The 21,036-nt window shown below is 40.7% G+C and overlaps 1 protein-coding gene across 2 annotated transcripts; it reads left to right on the top strand.

Annotated features, from left to right (window-relative positions):
• Positions 1-1,544: 1,544 nt before the first annotated feature.
• Positions 1,545-19,795, top strand: NAB1 (NGFI-A binding protein 1; the record flags this gene model as incomplete). Of its 2 annotated transcripts, XM_082001149.1 has the most annotated exons (7): positions 1,545-2,372; positions 7,987-8,120; positions 9,119-9,170; positions 14,606-14,716; positions 17,039-17,180; positions 18,438-18,587; positions 19,704-19,795. In XM_082001149.1, the coding sequence occupies 7 exons, from the start codon at positions 1,554-1,556 to the stop codon at positions 19,793-19,795; spliced, it is 1,500 nt and encodes a 499-aa protein (XP_081857275.1). The 2 variants fall into 2 exon arrangements, with proteins under 2 accessions (XP_081857275.1, XP_081857274.1); XM_082001148.1 differs by lacking the exon at positions 14,606-14,716 and having other exon boundaries at positions 1,554-2,372.
• Positions 19,796-21,036: the final 1,241 nt, after the last annotated feature.

Below are 21,036 nucleotides of genomic sequence, written 5' to 3'. Positions count from 1 at the left end.
CCTAATTGCATTTTTCCCTAGAAGAGGTTAATCAAAGGTTTGTAGCAAAAGCCTGATCTTTCAAGTGCCTCCAGAATGGAAGTTGAGTTCCGTTTGTTACATCTGTACGTTCAATTTGAGCTGATGAAGAAAAAGCAGATATTGTTAAAAAAAAAAAAAAAAGAAACAAAAAACCCCAAACAAACAAAAAAAACAAAACCCAAACACCAATGTGCAAAAGTGCATATTGTAAAAAATAACTTGTGCCTTAGTTTTACTTTTGATTACCAGTCTCCCAGTGCCCCTAAGCATACATATATTCCTGTGTCGGAGTTTGGGGGGAGGGAGTTGCACATTATTAAAATAGTTTCCCCCCAGTGTGTGCAAGTTGTTCTGTAAGTGCTGATTTTTAGGTTACTAGTGTGGGGGTTTTTTTAAGTGCAATGTGATAGTAGAGCCAGAGTAATGTTAGCAGGCCAGCTCCATGTTTTAGTTCTGTTACTTTCCCAACCAACTATAAATTACACGCTTTAGACCTTATTGATTGGTGGTTTAGCTTAATACAGTAATACTGGAAATTATCCGCTTGTAGTTGTGAAAGCCTTCGTAGAGTGAAGAGGTGTGTCTGTGTGAGATCTTAGAATTCTCCAAAGAGTTTATTATTTGCAGGATAACTGTGGATAACGGGTTTTATGAAGTTGAAACTTGTGCACATGTGTTTTCTGCAGCCGTAAGGGTAGAATGCTGCTGCAATTTGTCTGTTGGCAGCCCTTAGAGTGCGATTGCTGTATTGCTGAATGGTATTTCATGTCACAAGTATCAATGATGTGCAGGCCTGTTAGAAAATGGAATGGGCAGGTGAATTCAGAATAACGTTTTTAAACTATATGTGTTGGAATCCAGCAATATTTTTGCTTTGTCTGCAGGTGTTGCTGCCATAATTAAGATCAGCGGAGGCATTAGATCCTTTTTGTATGAAATGGGGAAAACCGTAGAAGTACTTGGTTCTGAAACACCCTTTTACTGATCCAGCTTCATTAATCCTCTGGGGTTCTGTGAAGCACTTTTCTTCTTTGCTTTCCTTTTAGAGTTCTCCACACAGCTATGAGGGAAAAAGATTTGAGAATTAAGGAGAATCTAAACTGATGAGCTTTTTTTTCTTCAGGGAATCAAGTATTCAGTAATTCTTCGGAGTGCTTTGTGATGATTTTGATCTGAAGATGCAGAATAGAGTCAAGTAGAAGCAGTGAGCAATATTGAATGACATTCTTGAGAACAAACATGAAGTGGGAATGCTGAAAACAAGCTGGCTTCATGTTTGAATCATCTTTTTTGTAGGTTCATTGCAGCTATCTGCTGATTTGTTTTTTCACAAATGTTTCCAGTAAGTTAACGAGTCAAAAAAATAAAGCTATCGCCCCTTTTTTCACTTCCATACGTGGTCTTATAATGAGAGAAAGAAATCCTGTCCTCTGATAAGGAGGGATGGGCGGTGAGGGGAATGCATCTGGATGTTGGTGTTCTGGTGCTCATCTTCTCTCTGTTTCTACTGGTTGCAGGTTCTGTCATCCGTGATGGCGTCAGCTCTACCTAGAACCCTTGGGGAGTTGCAGCTCTATCGAATACTACAAAAAGCAAATCTCTTATTCTACTTCGATGCCTTCATTCAGCAGGGTGGCGATGACGTCCAGCAGCTCTGTGAAGCAGGTGAAGAGGAGTTTTTGGAGATAATGGCTCTCGTAGGCATGGCTAGCAAGCCACTTCATGTCCGAAGGCTGCAGAAGGCTTTGAGGGACTGGGTCACGAACCCTGGTCTTTTTAACCAGCCGCTCACCTCCTTACCGGTCAGCAGCATTCCAATATATAAGCTGCCGGAGGGGTCTCCCGCATGGTTGGGGATATCCTGCAGCAGTTACGAAAGGAACAGCAGCACCAGAGAGCCTCACCTGAAGATTCCAAAATGTGCTGCCACGACGTGCGTGCAGAGTGTGGGTGCAAGCAAATCCGATGTGGTGGGGAGCTTATCGCTGCAGAGTGGCAGTGAACCGAGACTCTGGCAGGGACACCACACCACAGAAAGTGAACATAGTCTTTCCCCGGCTGACCTTGGCTCTCCAGCTTCACCAAAGGAAAACAGTGAGACCCTGGATGCCGCCGCTGCTCTGTCAGTTGCTGAATGCGTAGAACGTATGGTTCCCTCCCTGCCCAAAAGTGACTCGAATGAAGTCAAGGAGTTACTGAAAACAAATAAGAAACTGGCAAAGATGATTGGTCACATCTTTGAGATGAGTGATGAGGACCCTCACAAAGAGGAGGAGATCAGGAAGTACAGTGCAATATATGGCAGATTTGACTCGAAAAGGAAGGATGGCAAGCATCTCACCCTCCACGAGGTAAAACACCTTGAGTTACAGTGGGCTTCCTCCCCTGTTCCTACACCTTTTATGAGCTGCCGTTCACAGGGTGCGCTTTTTGTATGGGCACTTTTTGCCGGCTGACAAGAGTTGTGTGTCTTACAGGAGCCAAAGGCAGTCCTGCCCTGGGTTAGAAATCTCAGGTGCAGTATAAATACCCTTTCTGGGGTGGGTGTGTGCATGCGTGCACTGATGACTTCAACTTTGTGTCATCAGACTGCTCGGTCACTGGTGTGGCCTGTCAGACAGGGGGTTTAAACTGAGATAGTGAATGAGTATTGCGCTGAGCGTGACCCCTGGGATCCTAAGCATTTGGGACATTTTTAAAGTAGTCCTGTCTTGATATTCCCTTGCAGCTTTGAGAGTTGACTGGTTGTTTGGAAGATGAGTAACTAAAATTGCTTGTATCTGGTAACAGGATCACCTGGCTTGGTTACTACCCTCTGCTGTCTTCCCCTTCCTCGAGACCCTGCTTTGTAGCTTGTGCACTCGAGGTAAAAAGGATTCTGCTGATGAGGTCCCTAAACCTGGTGGGGTGGGAATTTTTGTGTTTGAATTGGGATGAAGCTTAATTATGCAACCTGTGGGGTTTTTTGGGCACAGTGGTCTTAAGCTGGTCAAATGAAATGCGGACTATGTGAGGAGGAAGGGAAAGGACCATCTCCGGTATTGATGGGTGGCTCTAATTTGAAGGTTTGTCCTTTAATACCTAGGTAGCATCTGTTCCATCTTGTCCTTAAAAGTCCATGTGGGCCTCCTTTGCCTCTCTCCTGGCATTCTTGAGGCTTCACACTGCATATGTTGTAATGCAATAGGTGTGTCTGTGTGGGGAATAGTTCCCTAGTGCCAAAGTACTGTACAAGAGGAGAACAAACATTAATTCAAAGAAGTGCCAAAACACTGTTGATATGAATGCTGCATCAGCATTTTCACAGTTAACAGTGATTGCAAAATTTTAGTTGGATTTAAAATTTGGCATGTAAGGCTTAGCTCCCAAAAGGAAAGGCAATGTTTATGTTACAGGAGTGCCAAAAATACTGTAGTGGCCTTAGCCTTTTTTTGCTTCAAGAAGTAGTTTTCTAGGTGTGTGATCCATAGCGTCAGACTAGGTTCTCTTTATGCTTCTGAGTAGAAGGGCAGAAGGAAACAAGGTGTATTTCTTCACATTTTTGTTTATGCATTTAGATTTATAAGGCAACTGTGCATCACCAGCAGTGACTTCACAAGGGCTTTTACTACAAACTGGGGAGACGCTTCAAGGGAACTTGTCAGAGGTCAGCTGCGTTTCTACCACGCTTACGTGCTTTTGTGGCTTTACGTTGAACGCTTATAATCTATTAATTCATCCAGTGTGCAAGAACAGATCTCGTCTTACTCCCTTGACCTTGCAGAAGTCTCTCCCGTAACAGAACAAGTTGCGTATGAGATGGAGGCAGGATTTGAAAGGATTGATTGTGTAGATGCCCTGTGTATGTTGCTGCAGAGTCAGCATTTGGAGAAAGGGGGTTCTCGCCACCCGAGGATGGAGGCAGTCAAGGTGTACAACGTGTACAGCTCTGCGCTTTTGCAGTCTCTCTCTGGGCTAGCCAGGGGCAGAAGATACTCTGAAATCTGGGCAGACTTCTTGTAGGATAATTTCCTGGCATCCAGCAGTGTACCGGGAGGTGGGTGCCGGGGGCAGCTTTCATGTAGGCTCAGGAGTGGCTCTGTGATTCTGGCTCTTGAAGGAGCAGGGTAGCAAAGAACTGGAAGAAAGGACAACTTCTCTGCCTTGTTAACTGTTGGGTTTTTTTAGTGCTGCACTACAAATTTTTACTACATCGTTGTAAAACCATATTCAAAAATGGAATGAGAGCATGGTTTGGCTTTAGGAAATACTTCTATCGCTATTATGATTAAGGGCACGAGATCAAAGGAGTATGTGGTTGACTTATGCCTCACTTACGCATGTGGGGCCTCGCTGAACTTGATGGGAACGGCACACATGCAAGCAAGAAGAATTTGCTCATAATTGGTTTACTGTTTGCTTAAAGAGGCTGGATTTCACAAAGTTCTCTCTTGAACAGTTTTCTCTCTATTTCCATTTTAAAGCAGAAAATACACAAATAGTAGCAATGAGGCCTTTTTTTTTTGTTGTTTAAAATCTGCTAAACCAGAGTTTGCCTTTTGTAAACTCAACTTCAATGGATTTTTTTTTTTTGATCGCTTAAACAATTTGCTACTCAGAAGGAAGAACTTTAAACAACCAGGGAGGTAAGTTTCTGCTTGTCCAGAGACTGTGTTTCTGCACGTGTTAATGCATTCCAAGGCTGTCATTCTGCCTTGCAATTCAAGGTTTCTCCTTGCAGCTGGCAGTGAACAGCTGAATAAACTTCACTATGAATTTAAAAAGCTTAAGTAGTGTTTAGCTGTTTAATGCAAAGATCAGGATATCTCTTGCTGCTCAAGCAGAGTGGAGTTGCATGTAAATTAAATTCAAACGTGGTGGAATTATTAGTGGTCAATTAGTGAGAATATTCTCCGTTTCAGTATGAACACTGGAGTGCCTCAGAGGGCTTGAGCAGCCATTAGAGGCCAGTGAGAGCTGTAGACACTGAGTTGGTTTGGAAGTCTGTGCTGTTAGTAGGATTATCTGTGTAAGGCACTGATCTAGCATAAAATCTGATGCAGAATCTTTTAAACAAAGAGGTTCCAAAACTAATAAACATACCATAATCCATCCCATTGTCTTGGTATTACACAGCTTTTCAAGCACTGAGAGCACTTTATGTTTAATGTTGGACTGGAGGAGGGATGAGTATGAGGCATGCCCTTGAACTCGGTGACCCATGCATGTTTGAGTCAGATCTGTAATTTGTGTGTTAATATTTCAGTGCTTGTCTAGCTACCTATAAAACTGAAAAAAATCCTGTTTAATAGTGTGAGAAACAGGAAGAAGAAATGCAAGTAGTAAATTTTGTCTAGCTCGGTCTCTTCCTTTTCTTTTGCTGACTCACCAAAACAGTTGGGCTTGGTATTTAATTACGTGTTTTTAGTGGGGGAATCTATGAACCCCATCAGATGGGAATATACCCATCCCTCTTCATAGAGCCTGGATGGTTATTTGCTGCTCCATATCATTAAGGCTTACAGCAAACAGAATCATTATTTTTATGCATGCAACACTCTCTATCTGCAGTATTATGCCTCCTGAGAAGGCAGGAAGCCATGATGCGCTTCAGTTCAGTAAGTCTGAATGTGACCTGAGAGGAGAAACCAGGGAAAACAAACAAAGATACGTTTAGCTTCTGTCATATATTAGGATAAACAGCATTTGCCTGTAACAACCCAAAGCATTTTCAGTCATTTCAGCTCTTTGCAACCTTTCAACGCTTTATTAGAGGGTTAAAAGACATCTCAAATTACTTTGTAAGCATTAGCCATATTATTCCTCCTCTGCAAAGTAATAGCTATCACTGTTACAGAAATTAATGCCTGCTTTGGATGGTAATTCTTTTCATCTGGTGTTGTATTAATCTTTTAGTTTTGTATCTTTTTCCCCCGTCTTTTTTTTTCTGAAAAGATAGATACTGTAGAGCAACTGTTCCTCCCTAAGGGGTGATAGTTTGTTATTTTAGTACTTTGTATTGTAGGAACATAGTGACCTAGACATGTTTCACAGACTAAACCTAAACTTCCCACCCTTGTACATCTGATCTCTGTGAGATTATTTTTTTGTCGGTAGAGACTGAAGGATCAGGCAACATATCTAGTTCACCTGTTGAAGAAACGTTTGCACTCCAGCTAGCATTCAGGTAGTGCAGGAAATGCCCTACTCAGAGGCTATTGTGCTGAACACAGGAAAAAATGCTTATGAAATATTAGGAACAGCAGCTCTTTGTGAGGTTTTACTAGAAATACTGCATGGACACGCGCCGCTGAGCGAAGCTCAGCTCTTTTGATACACGTTTTTGTTTTTTTCAACCTCCCTGGAGAACAAGTGTCACATTAGTCAAAATGAATTCTTTTTTCTAATTTGGATGACATCAAACACTGTGGCGAAGGACAGCATGGTTGCGTGTCGTTCATGTCTTATGACAGCTTCCATCCTTCAGGGCTGGAGCATGCAGTGGCTCGGGCGAGTTGCTGGCCTCTGTGATTTAATTCACAAGTAATGTTCTGCAGTGTGGGAGACAGCAGGGTAAAGGAGCGAGTTTCTTAGCCTTCTCCCAAGAGGCACCCTTCAACTGCAGACCTGCTGGTCTGTCCTCAGCTTCACCTTCTGTCTGCTTCCATGAAAAGCGCGTCTTGTACGAGCAGTGTTTTTGGTGTCTGAGGTCACACATATGCGGTCCTGCCCGTCCTCAGCCACGTAACCCTGTGCGCTGAACCGCGGCTGTTCTTTGCGCTGCCAGATCGAGGGGTGGCGATGGCACATCTCAATCCGTCATGAATATGCTGACTGTGCTGTGGACAACCTAGCTGCTTTGTAATATGCACTAGCCCGAGACAGATACGGAACATACTGTTGACAGCAGCAGCAAAGCTTAGGCTGTGCTCATTTGTGGGAAGCCAAGCCCATGCAAAGCAGCTTAATTTCTAGAAATAAAGAGTAGAAGAGTTGTGGGCACTTTGGAAAAAACACCGGTAGTATTCTGTCAGCCTGTTGCCATTCTGCCTCATTACAAGTGCTGGCTGTCCTTCAGCTGAGGAAGGAGTGAAAAGGTCTCTTCAGCCCCTGCTTACTGTGGAAGGAGCAGGGAGTCTCCTCTCCAGCATCTCTGTTTCAGTGTCTCTCGTTGCATTGATGATTTGTTGTTTATCCATACTGTTGAGCACAGGCTTTTCAGACAGCAGTATTGTTAAGCTGGTATAATTCATGGCAATATCACCACTTCCTATAGGTTTCTGAAGAGCATTGCAAAACTGTTTTGAGCCTTAACTTAAGGCTTTTCCCCCCCTGCTCTTTATGAAACTATTGCCAGCAGCAAGGCACTAGAAATATGTCCCAGCAGGCTCAGGAAAACATCCTTAAAACAAGTTACATTTGATTCATGTCTGAAGATAGTCTTCACAAACATGAGGGTGAGAAACATAGCTAAAAAAAGTTTAATCGTTTCTTAAACGATCACCTTCTACAGAATTTATGCTGTATTCACCAGGGAAAGCCATCTGTACCCACACTGTCAGGGTGGGTTTTTTTTTTTCCCCAAGTCCTGGGCATATTGCGTTTATAAAAATAGTATTCCCTGTAAACGAGGCTTTGGGAGCCAAACACTGTGAATGTTCAGAGCTACTGTTTTATACTGAGATTTAATTAATTCTGGGATGAGGCACAAGCAGTGCACATTGAGAGAGTCTTACAATAACGTTTTACTTTAAAGGACGTGAATGTACCAACTACATTTATATCTCTTCTCTTCCCAGAGGCTTACCTGGCTTAGTAAGGGTATAAATAAACTGAAGAAATCCTCCAGGGTTTAATACACAGTTATAGCTAATTTTACTTTCAACTGAAATTTTTTATTATTTCAGAAGAACAGGTACTTTTACAAGCACAATGGGTGAAAGTATGCAAAAATCATGAATCCCTGTTTTTGTGTTTAATTTCCAGCTAACAGTTAATGAAGCAGCCGCTCAGCTGTGTGTAAAAGATAACGCGTTGTTGACCAGGAGAGATGAACTCTTCGCACTAGCTCGGCAAATCTCTCGAGAAGTTACATACAAATATACTTACAGGACCACCAAGTAAGGTTTTAATTAATTCAAAAGCCCTTTATTTTCAGGGAACTAATCAGTCTGATAACATTTCTTTTGAAGCACTAGAGACACTTTCTCTTGCTCTTTAGCTAGCAAAATGCTCTTCTGAGGAGGGAAGGAAAATGCTATTTAAGTCACGAAACTTTCAAACTGCTAAGATTTAGCTGTCTTGAATTACCTTTTTATTTGCTCTCTGGTTTTCCAAATTTTGTGATGGTAGTGCGTGTTAAGGCATCTGAGAGGCTGGCATTTCAAGTATTTGAGGCATTTGTGTATTTCAAGGTTAATGTAAACAGGCAGAATAGCCAAAGCTGCTTAATGTATCAGTTATTTTTTTCTCGATATACAGATTTGGCCTGTTAGTTCCAGGGAATGGAAAAGATAAGGTCATAGGGATTGGCTTACAAACTTGCTTTAAAGGAACTGAAGCTGAATCCCAATTTAAGTTGTTACTGTTCTGTTCAATGACCTGCTTTATGAAAAAGTAACAAAGGTTTAATAGCTTTTAAATCCTATTAAAACTTTAGAATTCATAAATACAATTGAAGGTCTATATATTGCTTTCAAATGCTAACTCTCTCACGTGTAGTGTGATACCCTTTCAAAATACATTTTCCTACGCTTCTAAGAGCTTTTTATGGTTTTCCCTTGCTCTCCTTTCTTCCATAGTGATTAATGTAAATATACATCCATCCTGGGTAAGCAGTGCCAAAGGCATTTCTGTAATTCTCTGTGCTCAGGTTGATTTCCTTTCTGTTTGGCAGAAGAGTGCATGAGTCTCTTGACACTCTTGAAAACAACACAAGGTGCTTGTATTCCTCTATACTTGACATTTACTGCCAAGTCCAAGTGAATTGGAGGCTTTTTCTGTGCATCTCACTTATTTTTGCCTGATTTTTTTTTTCTTGACTCTGTTTTTCATTAATATTTCTGATGATTCGGGTTAATGTGCTCTTTACTGATAGTGTATGTGTCTTCTCTTCTAGATCTAAATGTGGAGAAAGGGATGAGCTGTCACCAAAGAGAATCAAGATAGAGGTACAGAATTGCGACTCCTGCACGGTGACCTATGCAATGCTAAAATTCGCTTTTGTTTTGAAGGGGTCTGTCTTAGGGAAATTTGTCAGAAAAATGTCTGACAGACAGTTGATGGGTGTGAGAGCGAGGGAGGGGGAGAACATCACCACCGTCTCTGCAAACGTAGATGCTTGCTGGAGAAACCTGTAGGAGCAGGGGTAAAGAGTAGGATTTGCTTTATGGTAAGTTACTCTCAGTGTTGTGCACCCTGCATGAGTAGGAGGGGGAGGAATGGGGCTGACTGACTTCCTGTGGTGGAATAAGCTCAAGCGTTATAGGAAATGTCTTTCCATAAGGCCTCCTGCTTTTAAGTAAGTGTGAGGTGGGGTTTGCTTAATTCACTGGAGTCAGCTTTTGATTATGTCTAGAACCCAGAGTTCTGGATGAGGATGGATGGTGGAATACTAGCCATCTCTGACTATGCTATAAATTACCGATCATATTGAAAAGTCAAAATCTAAGACCTGCATATGTCAACACAAATGGTTGTGCCTGTAGATAGTAATTTACAGGTTTTTGTAATTAGTTTTGTGTGAAAAAAAAAAAAAAAAAAAGGCAGCACATGTATACATGGCTAATGTATACACCTGCACAAGATACTGCTTGGGCAGATGCTGGGAGTTTCTTGTTAAGAGTGCAGGAGTAACATACATATAGTTTACCTTTTTCTTCAGTTACCACTCCTGGAAAGTAAATTTGGAGCCTTTTAAAAAGTCACTTTTAATAAAAATAATACTTAGAATTTTTAAAAATTATTGTTATATATACTATATACCTATAAGAAGAGCAGATCTTCCTTTTTAACTTATTTAAACAAGTTACTGTTTCACTGTTAGGTGGCTAATTCATCCTTAGTGTTGTGGGGTTTTTTTATTGTGCCATCTACACCAAATAGTGTAGGTTACACATGCATTAGAATGTAAGCCAGGCCTGAGCTAGATTTGTATGTGACACAGGTATGTGATGCATTCTTTAACTGTAGAGGAATGTTGCAGCATATTCTGGAATGCATTTCTGATGTAACTCAATTCTGTGATAAATGATGCACCAAATGTAAGGCTTTGATTTTTTTACAGCAGTGCAATGGTTTGTTAGCTGCACAGAGGCTTTTCCTGTGAGGGAAACTCTGGTGAGAGCAGTTAGTTTTGAAAAGGCAGTTAGGAATAGGTATAGAGGAGTTAATCTTATTTATTCAATTTTTTAAGTTCCATCAGTCTGTGTACAGTTGTAGATTGAGTTCTATATAATATAAAATATACATGTGTGTTGAGGATTTACTGGTGGCTTTGATGATAAGTCAGTGATGTCATTTAGATGCTTTAGGATTTGCTTTGGCCTATGTTTGTTCTTTGGCCCAGAAAAAAGAGCGGGGGAAAAGCTGCCTTAGATGATTTTATCCACCTTCACCATTATCTGTCTTGACCAACATGTTGCAGGATGGTTGCTTGATTATTCCCCTTTTTGTCCAGTCTAGTCCTAATTTGTAAGAGCTGGTGGGCAGCTGCTGCTCCTTTGCTTGAAATAGTATTTCACTATTGGATTTCAGCATTAGGAAGTTTTTCCTCCATTCAGTAATGATTGATGATGAGCAAGTATCTAAAATGACACACTGCAAGGGAGGTACTTTTTTCCACAGGATCTTCATTGAAAGAAAAAGTACAATTAAAATCCTGAAAAATACAGGGTGAAACTTTAGGGTTTTTGGAGAGCAGGAAATTTGGGCAGCCTTAGGGGACGTGCATTCTCTTATTTTCTGCGTGGGGAAATCCTAAGAGTCTGGAAGGCCTGCTTTCTCTAGCTCAGTAACTCTGAGAGAGGATGTTTACTTGATTTTTCTTTGTATTTAAAATTCCCAGTCATATTTTAAAGTGCTTGTGAAAATTTCATGTCCTCACTGTACAGATGGCTATTTCAGAAACAGGACTTTTTTCCAAAATCTGAACTTGAAAATTAAACCAAATGAAACAATCTTTCATTTGGTAGTATGGCATTAATAATTACGAAATGACCAGTGTTGCTACCAGCATAAATGTTTCTTTCCTTACAAGTTTGGGAGTCTTCTAAGGAGTAAACTTTTATTTCAGTGCATTACAGTTCTGAGGTATACTGCAAATCATGGACTTTTCTTCAAAGAAATGAAAAAAGATGCAGTATGACACAGTAGATCACACTTACATGTGGTGTTCTGGGTTCCTGGGGCTTGCGTTTTGCACATTTTTGCTTCTGTTTTGGATAAGAATTCCTTACCCTGTTTTTAAAGTTGCAATGCTTCATTGTGGCTTGACTAACTTGCTGTCATGCTAATATTACGCAGAGGATCCGAATATGGGCGATTTTTTTGTTGTTGTAACTAGCGCTGGCTTTTTGCTTTTTTCTTTCTTTCTTGTCATTTTGCCTTTCTGTTTTTAAGGCTGAACTCTGTACTTTGATTCTCCATTCCTTTACCCATTAGTCATTAATGTCTCTGCAAAGCGTGGTCTAAAATACTAGTGCTTGGATTTGGAAAGACTTCACACCCTGTTTAGATAGTGTAAAAGATTACTTAAAAAAAAAAAAAAAGTTAATTTCCTGAGATGTAATAAACACTTTAAAAAAATCTCCAGAGAGACTCTGAAGGTCATCCTTGTGTGTGCAAGCTGCGACATGGCTGTGTTACAGCCACCATTGCAGATTTATCCTCTTCATGAATATGAAACTCTCACAAGCATTACAAAGAAACAATATGCCATGAATTACATCAAATTACCTGTAAAAGCCTTTCTTCCCCTGCAAGCTCTCCCCCTCTTATTTGTAGAGTGGGTGGGCGAGCAGTGGGAGTGAAGTGTAGAGAGGAGAAGGGAAAAAATTCCAGGCAAATGACAGACTAAAGGTGCGGAGGGAGTGAAAAAGGGAGTGGAATGAATGGGGATTTGGAAGCAGATCATAAAAAGAAGGGGTTGTAGTTTCTGAATCTGCTCTGGACGCAGAGCAGGACGGGCGAATGGGGTGGAAACGGCGCATCCTCCCGCTGAGCAAGGACCTCTCCTGCATAGGTGTTGTGGGGCAGGGGTATCCCTTATTTTTGTCATCTTCCGTGACTCAGTGCCAGCACTGCTCAGACGATGAGCTGTTGTGGCACCAGCTCAGGAAGCAAGCAAGTCACCGGTATATCGCGCCGACGTCACGGAGGGGGAGGCTACTCACCGCTGCTGCCGCTTCGCGTTGGGTTCAGAGTCAGTGCGAACAGCCAAGAGAGCAAAGAAAGAGAGTTTTTAAAATATTCTTGCTGCCTGAGGTATAAAGGAATTGTTCTGCATGTCAGTGTCCGCGTTTAGCTGAACGAGAGGTGTGGCGAGAGCTTGCAAGACTTAATTTCACAAAGCTCAGTGGGAGGCAGGGGGCACAGGCAGGAAGACCTGAGCGGAGGCTGTGAGGAAGCGTCTTCCCTCGGTGCCGGCATGGGTGGAGGGAGAGGAGAGAAAAGGCCCACCTCCACAACTGCTGCCAAGGTTGAAAAGAAAACCAGTCAAAGTGTGGGATTTGTTTTTTCACAAAAACAGCAAAAGCAGTAGAAGGTACTGTTTGCATAGGAAAAATGTCATTAGAGGGAGCAAAAAAGCACATGTGGGACTGAGAACATCTGCTGCACGAAGCCGCTTGAAAAACAACTGAGCAGCAGCATGGCCAGCCAGAAGTGCTGCGCTGCGTGCGGCAGGCCCTCCTGACCGCAGCGGGACGAGGAACCACCAGGCAGACGTGGTGCAGAGCAGGTCGTCGCCTGGCCCGGCCTGCTCCTCGTCAGCCCTTACCGACGGGGCGGTGAGGAGAGCAGCCGGCCGTGGGGAAGGGCTCCGGGAAGATGATCCAGAACTGCATCATCATCCCAGTTATCTGCCTGACTGATGGGTGACAGTCACGGCAGCGGGCAGCAATGGGCAGCCAGGCCTGCTTTTAGGATACAGCCTTTGGTTTTCTGTTGGAGAGTGATCACAGATGTGTTATAAAGAGCCGCCTTACCTGTTGTGTTGTAAAAATAGGATCCTGAGTGACAGGTTTTTGTGTATTCAGTTTCTCATCTTCCTACACGTAATCGTTCTCCTCCCCCAAACAAATTCAGGTCTAACTATAAAAATGGTCAGTGCTCATGGAAATGTGCTGCAAAGCCTTTGTTTCTAGAGGATGAGGTTTTGTGGCAATTTACCTGGTTATGAAATGTGGCATACCTATCGTGTTTATTTTTTCCCTGAGGGAGTATGTTGGGTGGATAAAAGCAATATGCAATGTTCAGACAGATTTTTTAAAATTTTTTTTTATTTTTTTTTTCCTCCTGAGCACAAAGAATAGCTTTATTGGCATTATGTTGCACTGAGGGTCTGGCTGCCTGACGTGGGTCTGACCACCGCCATGCAGGTCAGTGGGCAGCCTGCCGATGGCACGGGCCTTGTAGTCCTTCCCCTGTGCTTTTTTCTGGAAGATCACTTTTCTTGTTCTTGGGCTGTAACCCATTTGTTCAGCTATTGTCAAAAATGTTATTATACGTTCATGTGCCTCCAGAATCCACAAGGAAAATATACCTATTTCAGTATACTTTTGATACCTGGGTCTACAGATCCTCAGTGACAGATGTCACTGTTTTCAGGTTTTCATCTGTCTTAAGATCTCCAGCTTCCTCTCACCTTTTAACAGTCACCTATACTGTGCTTTTGTAAACATTTCTGGATGTTCCTCTGTTTTACATGAGCTTTCCTTTTCTAATGCCAAGCAGGATAAATTTCTCATCTTGAAAACCTTTGCTTCAATGATTAATTTATTTTAATGGAGTCTGGCAGGCGTTCACAGGAACTTTATTTGCTTTATTGGTACATATGCAAGCTGCAAAAGAGATAACATGGGGATATTTCATTTTGTGATGCTAGGATAGGCTCTGTGCGAAATAATTTGAATTTGGGGAGACTTCACTCAGTTTCTCAAGGTTCGTATATCCAGCTGCTGTGCCTTAGTCTCGACTACATGTGAACTGGATTTCTTAAGAGTCTCCAAAGCTGCTGTATGTAATGACAGAAACCATAGGCCTAAATCTGCCTGGCAAGGCTGAGTGTAAACTAGTTTAATGTCAGTGACAACAGTTGTCTGGATTCACCTGAAGCTGTGAGATGAGATATGATTGTTTGTGTGTGCCGTTTTAGATACATAGCGGTTGTTGTAGAGGGGCTGTGTGTGTTTTGTGCACAAACTTAAATGAAGTGGATAGCACAGATACGTAAATTTCCAGTCCGGCATTTTCACATGAAAATGTGAAATGTTCAGGAATGTGGTTTTGTTTTTGTTTGTTACTTTCCTTCTGAGTATATGGAGAGGGTAAAGAAAAGTCAATAATATATACCTCTTGGTGTTTGGTTTCTTCTTTTGCTCAATAGGATGGTTATCCTGATTTCCAGGACACAGTCCAGACGCTCTATCAGCAAGACAAAATGCCACTTGCTTTGGCTAAAGGAAAGAGTGAAGACTCAGCAGCTCTTAATTCCCAGGTAAACCAACTACACAACCTCTGAATAACACAGGCCATGTCTTTGTACATTGATTTTGATGTATTGTTTTGATGACTAAAGTAATAACCTTCAATTTTCAAAGGTAACCTAGCTTAGCTGTGCTTGCATCACTTAATTTGGGTTTACCTTCTGAAACTGCTCTGACATAGTGCTACAGCTTTACCCTTGTTCGTTCCAAGCGTAGTAGGCTTGAAAATACATGATTGCCTGTTGGGACCAAGTAGGGTACTATTGGTACAGTATGTGCTGTGTTACTTGTGTTATTAGCTATATAAAAGCTCAAGTTACTGAGTCTAGAGTAATAGAGTAGGCAATCTTGAGTCCTCGGTTCTGACATTTCTTGAAAGAAGAAAGGCCAATATATTTCGGAAATAGTGAACCTCTGGATCTGAGAGGATAAATTGACTTTCTGAATAACATCTAGCCTGGTGCAAGTGCAGTGTTTTCAAGTATCCAGAAAGATTGTTATAAATGAAGACAGGTTTCCGATTCTTTCTTTGTCTTTTCTGTAGTGTATCCCAGCCTGGAGGCAAAATGCGCATCTCCTACTGGCATTTGTTGCCAAGGAGGGATTTCATGCTAAGTTGCAACAAATTTATTTTGTATAGCTGATTTTGGCAAATGTAATCACGGAATTTTCACGTAAGATTACATTTAGGAGTTACACTCCTGTTTTAAGAGACAGGATAACACATCTAGTCTCAGACCTCCTATTGCAAAGTAGCGTACAGTCATCCAAATCTGTTCATTGCGATACATCAAAAAGCAATTATGATACTTGTTCTGATATCACATAATGATTAAACGAACTTGAATTTTGCAAGCTTATTTTCATCTTGTGTATGCTTTAAAGTTTTCATTGATCACTGCTACGTTACAATGGACTAGAAATTTATTCTAAGCTTAAATGTATTTGCAGCTCTGCAGGGGCTTTATGGTGATCAAAAACATCATTGCAGTTTAAAATACTTTCTGTTTTCATCCCATTAGACAACAAAGATGACATGAGTGATAAATGTTTTGTTCCTTTAAAAAATTGTTTTACAGTTCAAAAGATTAACAGGAGTGACAGAATAGCAAAGTTAAAGCACATTTGAAGTAAACTATTTGAAAATAGTTTCTTTTTTTACCTACCTCCCAACACCAAGCCTGAGCTGTCAGTGTTCTTCTTCAGAACCTGAAGAGCTCTAAACCAGAGTAAATAAATACCAGTCATGTCATTACCGTGCTGTCAGGGTCATCACTGTGCTGGAGGACCTCAGATTTTGCTGGTCTCTTATGCTGTCATTGTATTTGTAAAGTGTTGAACTGTGCTGAGTAAGCAGACTTTAGTGGGAAGTCAGAGCTTTCATCATCTCCCAAGAAAAGTTAAGCACTCTGCAATTAATAGGCCTCTGTCCTAGTTGAAACAATTATGACGTTACCTGAAAAAGGAATTAATTTTCTCCTGTCAATGGCAGATGTTAAGTTTGTACACTTTCTGTTCTTAGGTTCATTGTGGCTCTTAGAAATTAACTTTCTTGACTTATGATTTTCTTTTTATTTTTGCAAGATGCTTATTTACATTCTCAAGAACAAGATTATATTGAAAGTTAGAATTCTCTTGGCATTAAAGTCAATGACAAACATTCAGACGCCAATTCCTCCCACGTTGCACTGCATTGTTTAATTTCGCTCTCTAGAGGTGTATAGGTCTTGTTCTTCTTCTAGACAGACATTTCACACCTTTATCCCCCACAAACATACTGTCATCCTACACTTTCAGAATGGCAGATTCTTAAGCTTGTGTAGTGCTGTTTCCTAAAATAAAGATTCCAAGATGTCTGGTGAAATCTTGGCATAAGTTTTTAGCAGATGTTGCCATTGCTCTTGGAATACTTTGTGAAGACATGTATTTGAGGAGAGCTAACTGGATAATTAAGAGACTATTTTTTTGCTTTTCTTGAGATTCTCTTCATGTAACCTGCAGTCCTAAGGGCGGGGGGGGTGGTGTATGTTTTCGAGGAACAAAATTTAACATTGCTTTTCTGCGTGGATGAACTAAAGCAACTTGCATTTTAAGTATTCTTGAGTGACTCAGAGGTACAGTATGAAAATCTTTATGGGTGCAAAAATACTTTGTTTGCTTGGTAGTTTTGAAGAAACTGTAAAGCACACATCTGTACATATGAGTCAACAAAAACCTATATCTAGGCTGTTAGTCTTATCATCTGATACTGGTGGTTTTTTTCCCCCCTGTGTTTTGACTCACTATATATATGTGTGTGTATAGAGAGAAATTTTTTTTTGTTTTATTTGCAGTCAGAAAAGGTGATGGCAAAACAGATGGAGTTTCTTTGCAACCAGGCTGCATTAGAGAGACGTCTTTCCACAGGGTGTTACAGACAAAACTCAGAAGAGCACAGCCCCAATGGCATGTCACTAGATAATGCTGATGGACAAGGTATGGTAGCTTCCAGGCATGGCATTGCTGCCAGCAAATTCGTTTGATATTACGCAACCTTTGTCAGTGGTGTTATTTATCTAGTATAGAACACTGAGCACTGAATGGACAAGACAAGATCTCTGCCCTGAAGTGCTTACAGTCTAAATAATGCAATCAGATGTACAGTCAGATTCTGCTCTGTTACTCTAATGTATCTGGGCAAACTGCTTTCCCTATGGATAACGTGGGGAGGGAGGAAGATGGGATGTGCCACCTAATTTAGTTGAAGTCCCTGCTCATTGCAGGCGGGTTGGACTAGATGACCTTTAAGGTCCCTTTCAACCCAAAGATTCTGTGATTATTGAGGGCAGAACTTGGCTCTAACTTTATCCTAAGTTTTAAAAACGGAGCAGAATGTTGCATTTCATCTGTGTGCGTTCTTTTTTGGAAATTGAAACTAAAGCAGATGATGTCGTTGGTACCCCTTTTTGTTTACCTGTTTGTGCAGTCTAGGAACAAAACCTGAAGAGCTGGCTATGTAAATTACTCAGAACTAAGCAGATTCTAATGATGTTCTTAGTAGCTTGTTATTCTTCAAAAAGCTTACAGTTTTGTGGTTATCTCTTTGATTTACCGACTGGCTATTCCTTAGCTTGAATTAATTTTAGGAGTGTTTGTTTTGTTTGAGCTCTTTCTGTTTGGATTTCTTTTTTTACTGTTGTGAAATGAGATGAAATGTTATAAACACAAGAAATACTACTAGAAGTTATTGTATCTGTGTTTTTAAGAGCCAGTTTGTTTAAGGGGGAGAAGAGAAGCGGTAGAGGGACAAACTAAGGGAATCGATATAAGCAAGCATTAAAACATAGGTTTTCATTTGTGTGTATTGGTAAAGCAATGTGGTACATGAGTATGCAGGAAGAATTAGGTGTGGATCCAGCTCTTCTTGATAGTGCAAGCTTCTTTATATTATTTGTCTATTGTGCAGTGAGAACGGGAATTTTTAGGTGCTCAAAGGGGTTTTTGAGCAGAATGAGAGGGGTTTTTTAATTTTTTTTTTTTTGTATGGCTGAACGTCCCTTTCTAGCGGTGCCTGTGGAACAGTCTGCAAAGCACCATATTTACATAAGCCTTGTTTTGCTAGAAATCTTTCCTGAGCAGCTGGAATTTAGGATGCACTTTTGCTGATAGAATTAGTATATCTTTAAGTGTCTAGCTGTTCTTTAATATTGCTTTGCTTTTAATGCATCAATGTTTCACTGTGAACAACTCCAGGTGAAAGACCGCTGAATCTCCGAATGTCAAATCTGCCAAGTAGACAGATGCAGCACATTTCACTGGATGGAGAGCAGCATGTTGGAAAACCTCTGTGCAGTGATTTGATCCGGCTTTACCCCAGTGGTGAGGCAAAGTCCCAGTCCTCGGGTTAGTGCTGTCACTTGTACATTACCCACCATTTCTTACAAAGCCTGTGATGGACTTACTGATACATGATGTCTCTGAGTGAAGAAGCTAGTAGCTCAGCCTGGCATGCTTTGCGTGTAACCTTTTAATAAAGGCTTTGGAAAATACTTCAAGAGGAGTGTTACTTGCTAATCTAGAATTAGATTGAATATTATTTGGGAAAAGCTTAGAGGATGCAGTAACTAGTTCAGGTAAGCAGGTTCTGACACGTGTCTGTCCTCAGAGAGCAGTATTGACCCAAACTGCTGCTTTTAAATACATATGTTGCTGTCATTGTAACGCAGTTGGATAATAACATGTCTTCACTCTGTATAAAGGAATCGGACTTTTTTATAAAAAGATGTTTTATTCTGTTTATAAGGAGCTAGCACTGTTTCCGTACTGTGAACCAAATCATGCAGTAAGTCTTCTGAACTGGGTTTCCCTTTCTCTGACTTCTGCTCACTGGCAATCTTGTCATTGGGAGAAACTCTTGCTAAGTTGTGATAGAAGAGAGCAAGAATCCTTTGTGAAATCTGTATGGGTGGTTTCAGTTGAATACTCGGCACACTGAGATAAAGCCAGGGAGATTCTTGAGACTCTCGCAACTTTAACAATGATAATAAAATCCCACCTGAGTTTGGAAGATGCAATGGGAAAGAGGTTATTTGAAAGACAAGATGCAAAAGTAGTTGTTTTGAAGACTGGGTAGAATCCTCCATCTTCCACTTTGGTATGCCATCTTAGCTCACCTTTTTTCCAGTCTGTCCCAATCCCAGTAGTAATTCACGTAGAAAAATTTCTAGTCGGGGATTTTTACCACTCAAAATGCAAGTGAAGAGTGCATCTCCACTAGGCTCTGCTCCCAGAGAGAATGGAAGTAAATCTGTGGTGATTACTCTGTCATCACTGCAATGTAGCTGAGGTGGTTCTAACCCAGATGGGTTAAAGCCCAGCAGGAGGAGGCAGAATTTATTGCTTCCACTGTTAGTATCCATGTGGTTCATGGACCTTTTTCTTGAATTAAGAACAGAATGTATTTGTTTCCTAGCAGTGTTTTTAACATCTTTTTTTCTTTCTTTCTTTTCCTTCATGCAGAAGGCCTTGGTATTTTAAAGGATTTTCCTCATTCGGCTTTTAACAACATAGAAAGGAAGGTCATAAAAACAGAACCTGAAGATACAAGATAGTCATTCTGCTCTGGAAAATGGTGTCATAGCAAAGAATGAAACTTCACAAGAGAAAAAAAAAACAGCCTTAAAAACCAGTGTTGCCTCATTCAAATAAGAGATTTCAATAGCCAAAGCCTAAGAACTGGTACAGTAATCTGTGGAAACAGGAAAGCAAGAGACACTGCAAATTAAAACAGTAATACAGGCGGATAAACATTCCTGTAAAAGTGGTTTTATAACGTGGGAAGATTCACAAATTAATATTGTGGGTCTTCATTATTTAAGAATGTATTATGTATTTGTATAACTTATCAAAGTAAATCTAGATGTCGGGACGTGTATTGAGTCCAGTAGATGTGGCTACAGTTCATTTTACTTGAAATTTCAATGTCTACTTTAAGTGTACCTAGCGTAGATATGGTTGTTAAACATTTGAATTAAAAATCCTTGGAGAATTAGGAATGCGAACCTCGTGACACAATTAACAGCAAGTTTGCAACAATATTTGTAGAAAAAGGAAAATGCGTAAAATATTTAATGGTTTAAAATGTTATGTGGATATAGCATTTGGTAGACCTAGACCCTGCGTCTGTATTATAGCAGATGTACTTGACACTTAACTATTGTTACATCACTTTCAATGGTTTCAGCAGCCTTTGTGTAACACACTTACAGCATAATACCTACCTACAGTTCAGGAGTGTAGAAAATGCCAGTTAGAGTGTGGAAGAGTCCATATGGTTGGCTCCCATTTTGTTGGGAAAAAACGATGGCTTGATATACTGTACAATTACTAAAATCTCATTTGATAGGAAACCCAAGAGACCAAGTAGCATGGACAGGGCTGCAAAAATTGTGATTCAGACCATTATAACTTTTTGGACTTCTCTGTGGATCTTTTTTTAAAAAAAAAAAAAGCATCCTAGGTGTGGCAAAGATGAAATATGATGCAGGATTTATGCATCAGTGTAACAGGTTGCACTTGATATCCAGAAACCATAAGATCTTTTGGAGGAGAGAGACAAGGAGTTATGTCTTTAGCATGTAACTCCTTATTAAGTGCTGTCCAGCCCACGTGATTCTATGAATATACCGTATACTGCATACAGTATGCCAATACGTTTCTTTATATATGTGATTAATGAACATCTGTATTCTTTATTTATTTGACAGTTTTTATTTTTTGTACATTTTCACTTTTGCAGACGTCATTTTATCTAAGGAGAAATAGTCAGCATATAACTTTGGAATTTACCCTG

This window comes from Phaethon aethereus, assembly GCF_964289735.1.
Source record: "Phaethon aethereus genome assembly, chromosome: 6".
NCBI lineage: Eukaryota > Metazoa > Chordata > Aves > Phaethontiformes > Phaethontidae > Phaethon > Phaethon aethereus.
This window is presented reverse-complemented; position numbering and strand designations above follow the sequence as displayed.